This window comes from Sphaeramia orbicularis, chromosome 16, assembly GCF_902148855.1.
Source record: "Sphaeramia orbicularis chromosome 16, fSphaOr1.1, whole genome shotgun sequence".
Taxonomy (NCBI): Eukaryota; Metazoa; Chordata; class Actinopteri; order Kurtiformes; family Apogonidae; genus Sphaeramia; species Sphaeramia orbicularis.
In genome coordinates this window covers 7,555,836-7,566,728 of record NC_043972.1, presented here as the reverse complement: position 1 = coordinate 7,566,728, position 10,893 = coordinate 7,555,836, and the positions used below count along the sequence as shown (strand labels likewise).

Genomic DNA, 10,893 nt, shown 5'->3' with positions numbered 1-10,893 from the left:
GATCAGCCTGGCCTTTTCCTAGACATGATCAAAAAGAAACACAGTCAATACTTACAGTAATCTAAAGTGAAAAAACAAAACCATTAGGAGCCAGTGTAAAATCAACCTGGGTCACTTTAAGGCTGGATTTCTTTCTTAACTGAGCTGTGAGAATATATGCCATTATATCCAACCGGTCTGCACAGTCCTCCAGGACAGCTGCTGCTCGGAGACTGGACACCCGAGAGAGACACATCCTTTGAAGAGTGTTGGGAGACCAGGAAATCCCTGGAAAAAGAAGGAATTTCACACAGATGCCTTAGCTTAGCTCGACTGGCTATAGTTAGCTAGACATATTTTGAAGTTAATTCTAACACAACATGATCATAGACAGAATAAGGGAGATGTAGCTAAGTGAAACCATCATCTTCCAAAATTAATAAAGCATATTTTTTACATGTAGTGCTTCATTAATTAGGGAGACAACATCCAACCATGAAACACCGGCTCAACCAGCTAGTGTAGTTAGCTACCTGTTTACTCCGCCCCTTCAACAGTAGTTCACTTTAACAGAGAAATTAAATCATGAATAATGTTCATATATCAACGGCAACAAGAAAATACTCACCTGATTAAAATGTAGATCTTACTCTGGGAGAACAATTGCTTGGTTAAATATGAATATTTCCTTTAAAATTCAACTACGATTAGCTAGTAAGTTTGACGGTGTACATGTTGCCATGGCAACCCGCAGGCGTTCAATAGGTTTAGAAACCGGAAATACAAATCAAATCAAATCAAATCAAATTAAATCAAATAAAATAATGCTACTACTACTTATAATAATAATAATAATAATAATAATAATAATAATAATAATAAAAAGAGGATCATCTACATCTAGTGTTAAGTATTTCTCATTGCATTACATATCATTGCATTTAAAGTTGTGGATAAGGTGCAATGAAGTTATGACAGCTGGTTTATCAGGCTGATGGCCAAGGGGTACAAGCTGTTTTAAAGTCTGTTGGTTCTTGTTTTTAAGCTTTCTCTGTTTTCCACTAGAGGGCAGGAGGGAAAACAGACTGTGGACCAGATGAGAACTATTCTTTATGAATTTTTTTAGCCATTGCTAATGCCTCTGGAGAGGGCAGCTGGCAGCCAATTAAAATTAAATACTCATATTCAACTAAGCACAGGGTTGAAGTATTTTCATTTAACGCAGATTTAAACTAATGCAAGAGGCATTTATACTTTTTATTCCACCACACTGACAGCTTCACTTTTCAGATTATAATTTTCATTCCCTTCTTGTCACGTGATCACAAGTTGACTGAGAATATTTATGAAGATGAGAAATTTAAGCCAAATAAAATCTGTAAATGCTTTTGCATCAGTTGGAAAATGAGCTCATGATAAGTCGTCTATTCAGAGATATGCGTTTGTCACACAGCAGTAATGTTACAAACATATGATTTTATATATAAGACTTATACTGTAGAATATGATGCATTGCTAGTAGGTCAAATGAGCTGAAAGTTAAACATATGAAGCAAAATGAAACATATACATTAATACAGCAGTATATTAAATTAAGTATCATATCATAGCAAATGGCAAACCATTTTACATTCCTTGAGTAAGAGCTAGTCCCTCAGTGACTCTCTTGCCCAGGTTACATCACTTTGGATCAAACCCTTAGTTTACCACCTACCCAAAGAAACATCTGGAGCTTCCAAGCAGAAGAAAAAAGAGAAACACGTCACGCATTGCATTACAGTTTATTGTTGTAGTCATCATTTGTTGCACTCTGCAGGAAATTACAGTTTGAAGGTAATACAGACTGAACGTAACAAGCTACACCTTAGTACATGCACGATGATGCTGTCACACTGTGAGGTTTCGTCTTCCCGCTTCTCCCCTTCACTCCGGTACCAACACCTGTACTGGAATAGTTTTACCTGCCAGCGACACAGACCTACAGTAGTCTTGCTGTCATAGTATCATCGAGGCAACACAGACCTGATCTACAAACAAAGTATGTACAGTAACTGTAGATGACTGTTCAACTAATCATAAAAGGCAATGTTTAAGGCAGAAATCCATTAAGGGGGAAGATAAGGAATGAAATGAACAAAAAATAAAAAGACATCCAGGTGTTTCTTCCTGTTAATTAGAATGAATAATGGAGTAAAATCATAAAGGCATTATATAATGGCTGAACAGCAGGACAGAGTATTGTCATCTGTGCTGCCTGTACAGTGAACTGAATTTCACAAACTCTACGTTTGTCAGAATGATGCGTTCATGGAAGTTAAGATAATGCAAAAAATTCATTTAATATGATACTAATTGCTTAGTTTTTTGTAGTATCTCGAAATAAAAGCAAAGAATTTACATATATTTACTATATCACAACTTATCAACTCAGAAATATGTGTAAGTAATGTAAAAATATGAAAGTATTTCATGTAACTTATTAAAAGACAATAATGTCAGACCTGCACATGATGCTGCAGGCAACGATGTCTCTATCCCTGCTTCAGTGAGTCATGTAAAAATTATGAATGCAATGTGCTTTAACAAGCAGGGGTCAAGCCAGATTGCTGCATCACTGTTTTAAGAACCAGGGAAACTTCTTTTCTTTGGGTCACATACGGGGGAGAAACAGGTTATTTGGCACACAAACAGATCTGTAACAAGACGTGGGTACTGTGACCTTTCCTGTGCACGGTTCCTCATTAAAAACATGCTTACAGGTAACGTATGCTCCATTGAGATGATCCAGAGGGAAAGTCTGATTAAACATCTTCAGCACAAATTAAAAACAGAGGGCGACTCTTCATCGAACAATCATTTACCGTTCACACACATGTAAAAAACTAAACGAAACCCATATAAAATGTACAGTTTGATTTCCATATGTCCTCACTCTTCAGTTCACAACCAGATCTCTGCAGTTCATGTGTCTCTGAGGAAGCCAAACACAAATCCTCCTTCCGTCTTGTGCTTTTTAGATTTAATGTGAGTTGGTGGTTCACACTGTTGTGCCATCACAGGGGAGGGAAGTCCTTCCACTCGGAGGCATTCGTCCTCTTCACATTGGTCAAACGTCTGTGACCAGAAATTAAAGGATCATCTATGATACACTTATAAAAGAAGGCAGATCTACAGTACGCTATTGTCTGGAGGAGCTGCACACGATGATGAAGACATAGCAACAATAACACACTCCAGGGCTCGTATCAGCCGCTCTGATAGCTTTATCTGACTGATATATGCATGTACAGTGAGATCATATCCAGTGTCTTTATAATTGTGCCATCGGGGCTGGAAGCAGCCGTAGAGACAAAGAGAAGAGTTTTAGATTTCATTGATTGTTCGTTCAGAGGGCCGGTAATCCTCCCTCCCTTTCGGAGATGATAAGTAGAAGGACTGGGTCTTGCGTTTTAAGCGAGCCCTCTTGGTGGCCAGTGACAGGCTGTGCTTGCTTGAGGCGATAATGTCAGAGATGAACTTCTTGCAGTCCACACACACCTCCATGGAGGCCCAGTCCTCTGTCAGCTCCGAGGGAAGCTCCAGTTCTTCATGGGATTTTAGAGAGCCGTGCTTGGAAAACCTGAAAAAAACAGAAGCAGGATCAGAAACGTGGATTTAGAGGAGTGTGCATGGAAAATTATTGGTTACTGTGGACTTGCATCACATTAAAATGCCTTTTAATTTAATTTTCACCAGTGTATATTCCTTCCATCCATCCATCCATCCATCCATCCATCCATCCATCCATTTCCACTTCCACTATGTATTACATGTGTATTTCATTGTTTCACTGTATTGAAAATGAGGCTTTCACTTCAATATTTCAAGTAAAACAGGGTTAAACGAATCAATTTAATGTTAATGGTTACACTGAAATGGCTTTTAGTTAATTTTTCATGAGTGTATATTCCATCCATTCATCTGTACATCCATCCACCCACCCACTGATCTGTCTACATATTACATGTATATTTCATTGTATTTCACTGTATTGAAAATTAGGCTTTCACTTCAATATTTCAAGTAAAACAGGGTTAAATTAATGAATTTTAGCATTAATGGTTACATTAAAATGGCTTTTAGTTATTTTTTCACAAGTGTATATACCATCCATCCATTCATCCATCCATACATCTACGTATTACATGTATATTTCATTGTATTTCACTGTACTGAAAATAAGACCTGTACTTCAATACTTCAAGTAAAAAAAAATGATTAAACAAATTAATTTTAGAATCCACTTCATTCTCATGAACCTCTACTAATATATACACATGGAAATCTAGAAGCTAAAAATATTTTAAAAACACAGCAGCATCTCTGCATTATTCTCCAGATGTAATTTTTTCGCCATTATAATAATGCATATGATCCCCGAGTATTCAAACTGACACTGTTTTATACAGATGCTTTGACTGCTTCAGTAACAACGAACTAAAGCCACTTCAATATTTTGAGATCACATGTAAAAGTAGATATATCATCTAATCACAGAAGACAGACCACCGATGTGCAAACACCAACCAAAGCAAAAATAACATCAAATATCAAAATGAAAACCAAAATAGGAGGCAGTAGAGATAGTTATACATTCCAAATTAGGATCCATTTAATGTTGAATTGCTCCCATGGCAACATATGAGCTAAAAATTTAATGAGCTGCTGTGCTAATCAAGTTTGCCTAAGTCACAACATCATAAAACATCAGTAAAGTCATATTTCTGTTTGATATTTACATTCAGTAATTTTTTAAATTGGACTAGTTGAAGATCGTACAACATTTAATTTATACCTCACATGATCCTGTCATAGTTTTTATGAGATAATTTATCATGTACCATGAACTCTATTGTATATTTCCTCAGCTGGAGGTTGTATTTTCATCCACTAGGTGTCATTAAAGGGGAAATGACAGTCCAAAGATGCAGGATAGAAGTATCACCTATGGAAACTAGACTGAGGAGTTTATTTTGAAGAGCTTATTTTTGCTTTTTATGCATTCCTTCTTTTCTCTTTTTGTTTTTAATGCCTGCATCTATTCTTACTTGGACATGGTCTTCTGCAGACTGTGGCGCTGGGGGCTAGAGGAGGATTTCTCTGATTTAACAGCCGCTGATGCAGAAGCTTTTCCAGCTGCTTTGGGTGCTGCTTTTGTTGCTGCTTTCAAAGCTGGGGCTGCAGAGGCTTCTCCCACGGCTGAAGGTGCCGCCACAGAGAATTCCTGTCCGACAGAGGCCATGGCGGTCAGCCTCTCCCTGGGCAGAGTGTTGGTGGAGCCGATGGAGTAGATGGGCAGACTGGAGTAGGGTTTGGATGGAAGCCGCATCTGATGGAGAATGAGAAAGGAAACAGAACAGAAATCATATATGATAAGTGATAAATGGTCCATATCTCTGTTGTTTATATTGTGTAGTGTATTTATGATTCACCGCCTTAACCCATCAAGACCCAAACAGCCCCTGACGACCAAAATGACAGTCGAAAAATAGCTTTTTTGCTAATACTGGCACATTTACAGAAATGTTCACTGATGTGTACTGTCCCTGCTAAATAAACAAATAAATAAAGATAATAAATAAATAAATTAATAAATAAACAAACATCTACTGATCTAAATGTTTAATAACTTCTGAACCACTAAACCTATCAATGTGTTGAAGTATTTCAGGTAAAATGCAGTTTGTCATCTTTTCATCATCATCAGATATGACCTATTTGGACATTCAGAGGCTCTTCAGTTACCGTGGAAACACTGTCATCTTCTACAACATTGAGTCACCAGTAAAACCCATGGAATTTCATAAATAACAGCAGCCGTAGAAACTTGTTTTATGTACAGGTAATAATGTATTTTGCTGAAAAAGACACTTTTTCTTCAGTTTTTCTGTTTTTGATATAATAATCCTCAACTTTAATCTGAGCTTTTATGAACATCTACATGATCAGTAAATTAAATACAGAAAAATACCTGATGTTCACTGAAAAAAACAAAAAAATACAGAGGATTATGTCATAATAAATTGTGATAAATCACTTAAGAAAAGTTAAATATAGAGAACAAAATATTTTGGAACTCACAAAAGTAACAGTGGGTCTTTATGGGCTAACTGAAAATGGAGACTGTTAAACTGAATTGCCCATTGAGGGATAATGTTTATTTTAATGATGATAATGATGTTTTATTATGAAACCTGATGTTCTGTTTACAGCTTTAGGTTTTGCAGTTTTTGGCCCTTTATGAATAAGAAGTTATAAATGTGGTTAAATAATCAAATATATATTCTGAGACATAATAATGACTCAAAAAAGAGAGACAGACTTGAGAGGAATACATGAATAGAAATAAAAAGCTGTGCAAAGACTACTAATCAGCTGATTCATTCTAAATGACTCACCTTTTTGCAGCACTGTGAGCACACAGGCCTGAGGGGGGAAAAGAGAGAAGTCAGAGAGCATTTACTAAAACTTTGGATGATGATTGATTGAGTGAGATTAAGACAATGATCTGAAGCGTTTTACTTTTTGCAAAACTGGCAGATGTAGGACCAGGTGAAAAAGGAAAACCTCTTGGTTCGACAACAGAAGCAAAGCTGTGAGAAAAAAGAAGAACATATCAAAAACAAAATCCTAATTGAGTTTTTATTCAGTGTCAGAACAACACATACAGTATAGGCCTTAATAACAATAATAATAATAATAATAATAATAATAATAATAATAATAATAATAATAATAATAATAATAATAATAATAATAATAATGGATTACATTTATATAACACTTTTCTATTTTTTTTTTAGTCTTTTTATTGAAATTAGAACAATGACAATATAAAAAAGTCATATATAGTATTCAATATATGTGATGTCAGAACAAGAACACTATATCTGCACTCACATGTACACATAATGCTTTTCCATTAACGCATACTCAAAACATGTACAATGGATCCATTATTCATTCACTCACACATTCACACTCTGGTGGTGGTCTTGTTAGGGATGGGAATCGAGAACCGGTTCTTTTTGAGAACCGGTTCCCAGTAGCTCGATTCCATTTCTTCAGAAGAGTGGAATCCCTTCAATATGTTCAAACATTTGTCCACAGCATGTCATTCATGTGATACTTAGTGGCGCTTGTGAATCTAGCGGCAGAGTGAACACCAGAACATCATCTGGGCCTGGTTCCGGTGCGGGTACCAAATGTTGTACCCCCTCAAATACAAGTTTCCGAAGGTAGGGGAAAGGAAATGAGGTGCATGACAACGGAAGACGGGCTGAGCTGGTCCCACGTAATGGAAATGCAGCAATAGAGTTATTAGTAAAGCGTCTTAAGTTTCACTTTCACTGTACGCCCCCCCACCCCCACTCCCCCAAACCGGGTCCGGCGTTATCTGTTATTATTATTTGTACATACTGTAAATGTTATATTTTCTGTGCAGAGATGGAAATATAAAAGACAGTTAATGCAAACACACCCGTTTGTACTCTTTTATTCCCTCACCCAATGACAATCGATAAGAGAATTGATAAGGAATTGGATCGATAAGCAAAATCGATAATGGAATTGGAATCGTTAAATTCTTATCGATTCCCATCCCTAGGTCTTGTATTGTACTTTAAGTATTGGTTGATTATTTCATGCCTTTGGTGCTTTACAGAGTTCATGATATGAGCCGTATGTGTTGTGCAGACGTTACCTTTCCCTTCTTCATGGCATTGTAGACTTCTTTGTACTGCTGAAACTTTTCCAGCTCGGCCTTGACCAGCACCTGTCTGATGTGCATCACCTCCTCCACGGTCAGAGAAAGACACTCCACAGGGAAACAGAACTCCTCCTGCAGATACACACATGTACATATGCATTGTATGTCAAGGAATATCTTTCAGGGAGTTTTAAAATGAAGTGAAGAGGATTCTGTTTCAGCATCTGAATGCACCACAAGCCGCTTTAATGTAAAGTTCAAGAAGAAAGCAGCTACTTGAAGCCAAATTATGTGTTTTATTTAAAGGTCGGAGTTTGAAGCTTTGACTGGTCTGTGATGAAAATGGGTCATGGCATGATTTTCTGACATTTGCAGTGGTTAAGAATCTTAACCTAACCTTTTATGACGAATGAAAACGCTGTGAAAGTACCTGAAAATCCTTACAGCTTCCTGTGTATAATTTTTTCTGAATGTTTGTCCTTCTCTGTGACTTGTATCCACTGCATTTAACAAGTGAACCAAACTGAAGGCACATTCTTTTATTTATACAATTTATAGTTTAAAAAACATCTTTTGCAAAACTGTTATACTTAGATTAATCCAGTGTAATGTGGATTAAACTGAGACCCGCAAAGAAGACAACACAAACTTCTAATTTTCCAATGTGCTCATCAGATCTCACTCCTCGTTTCAGATTTGGGAGGTGATAAAAAGCCTCAAAATGATGTTGAGTTTAAAACCAGTGTCTGAGACAACTCCTCCCTTCTATTTGTACAGATTTTCATGTCAATCCTAATAGTACAGTCTTGACTGCATTGACTAAAATCAATTTCAGTTTAATTTAACACGAACCATCAGTGTTAGATACATTGTGGAAGCTGGAATCTTTGTGATTTTTTTGTACATTAAAGCTATAAATGTATTAAAACTGGATTGAAATGATAAATTCATTCACATTTTCATACAAAAACATGTCATTTATCCCTCATCAACATTTCTACTCCCTTAAAACTGGTGAAATTGTTTATGAGCTTAAAGTCCATGGTAGAGAAATAAAACTGGGAAGAATAAAAATACATTTCAATTACAAGGGTCACTTTATTGTACAAGCAACTACATCTGAACTAGTCAATGGAACAAGATAGTGTTTTAATATTTTATTTCTGCTGGGTATACTGTCTCTCTTGTGGTATTTGGAAGGACAATGGGCCTTAATGGTTTATATTACTTGAAGCGGAGCCAAACCCACTGAACCAGAGGCGTTTACAGGATGTATGTGGTTTATAACCATTAAGGCAGAGCTGACAGCAGTGAAATAAAGCTGATTCGTGGTAAGAACTTACGTCTCTTTTGTGTGGATGAATTGTTTCCTGAAGTACAACAGTGTCATAAGAGGTGGATATTTCATGTCAAATTTTATAGTGATTCAACAGTTTCTTAACTTGCTTTATACTGGTTTTAAAATCATATAACGATAATAATAATAATAATAATAATAATAATAATAATAATAATAATAATAATAATAATAATAATAATAATAATAACAATAATAATAATATATTGGTCATTATAAAAGGAAAACAAATATGCAATGTCCTTAAGTGCAATTTGTGGAAAGTATTTCTTTTTAGATATTTATTGCAGGCCACTGTATTATTGTATTTTTATTTTTTTTTTTTTTTTATCTTTTTACTCTTGATTGTAACTTTTAATCTTTTATCCTTGTACTGTGGGCACCCTCTGCACAAGAATTTCCTATGTACCCAAACAAGTGTAGAAATAGAAGATAAACTTTATCTTTATCTTTAATCTTTAAAGATAAACCCATAAAGAGCCGTTCAAAAGACTCGACTTGTTCACAAACATCACATCTCTAAAGGTTACAGGTCTGGGGATGGACTGGGACTCGACTCACACCCAGAACTAAGGAGAATCTATGTGGTCTTTAAACTTGAAAGGTATAGTCACTGTCTTCAGGTGAGGAAATGCGTCTTAGTGTGTTGTGCAAAATTATTCTCTCAAACGGAAATGAAAATAAACGATATATTGGTAGTGACAATTTATGCCTTGTCCAAATTTTATACAAACCTACGCTCATGCTTTAAAGGGGTCGTATTTTGCTAAAACCACTGTTATTAGTCTTTGGTTCATTTATTTGTGTATTTGGACCCTAATGGTTCAAAAAGTTTGAATTTGAACCCTCCAGGTGCTGCAAAGCTGTCTTTATATTCATTCTGGCAAAAATCGAATGGATTTCTACAACGTGTTTCAATTCCTGCTTAATTTGTTACGTTTTATAACTAGTTACGTCATGACATATGCACATATAAGGTCAAGATTTCTGACGAACATTTCTCAGAGTACGCCGTGAATTGTTTATCAGCAGCAGCGGTTGTAGTAAAAATTAAAAATATGTCCAAACTTTTAGCTGATTACCTAAAATGTTCAGTTGTTGGTTGTATTATCGAACACAAGTGGCTGAACGGGACAGAGCAGCACGGTCAGCAACCTGGAGGGGGCGGGGTGTGAAGTGGCTCATTTGCATTTACAGGGCCAGCGCTCAAAATGACCTTTCTGGTGTCATTACTCAAAAATATTGTTGAAGATGGACCTGTGGAGTTGAATTAATGAAGAATTCAGACCCAAGCATAGCATTTACAGTTTATGTAGACCACAGGGAAATGTTTTAAATTGCATAATTCCATGTAAAAAAGCAAAATATCACTCTTTTAATGTGAATACAACAACTTAGTAAATGCATTATTGATAAACTAGTAATTATTAGTTCTATGCTATTTACATGTCATATTAGTAAAACGCTTTTGTGTTAGAATATTAAAGCAAAGCAATTAATGAAATAATTATTGCATAAAAAATTTTCAGAAGACAAGGGTTTCTGTGTAACATCTAACACCATTTTGCTCTGTTGAATGACCTCTATAAAGCAGAAGTGTTAGGAGACGATGTCCGACTACGGTTACTGGACTGGGATAGAACAGGCAAACCTCAGCGGATTCTTTTCCACGGGTGTAAAAGCCCAAGCACAGAGTAAAAAGTGCCCTCATCAACCCCAAAGCAAACACCTCGATAGGGAAGGAACTCCCAAAAAGGTGAACGGTAGAAGGAGAAGAGCGAAGGAGGAGGAGGAGGAGGTGGGGAATCCG

The 10,893-nt window shown here is 36.2% G+C and overlaps 1 protein-coding gene across 3 annotated transcripts in view; it reads right to left on the bottom strand.

Annotated features, from left to right (window-relative positions):
• Positions 1–1,741: 1,741 nt before the first annotated feature.
• Positions 1,742–10,893, bottom strand: part of spire1b (spire-type actin nucleation factor 1b) — a 73,390-nt gene continuing 64,238 nt past the window's right edge. For all 3 annotated transcript variants that reach the window (XM_030157887.1, XM_030157886.1, XM_030157888.1), the window contains 5 exons: positions 7,721–7,858; positions 6,541–6,611; positions 6,417–6,444; positions 5,067–5,347; positions 1,742–3,598 (listed from right to left, as the gene is read on the bottom strand). In XM_030157887.1, the coding sequence (XP_030013747.1) occupies positions 3,343–3,598; positions 5,067–5,347; positions 6,417–6,444; positions 6,541–6,611; positions 7,721–7,858 (774 nt within the window). In that variant the 3' untranslated portion in view covers positions 1,742–3,342. The remainder of the gene's footprint in view (positions 3,599–5,066; positions 5,348–6,416; positions 6,445–6,540; positions 6,612–7,720; positions 7,859–10,893) is intronic.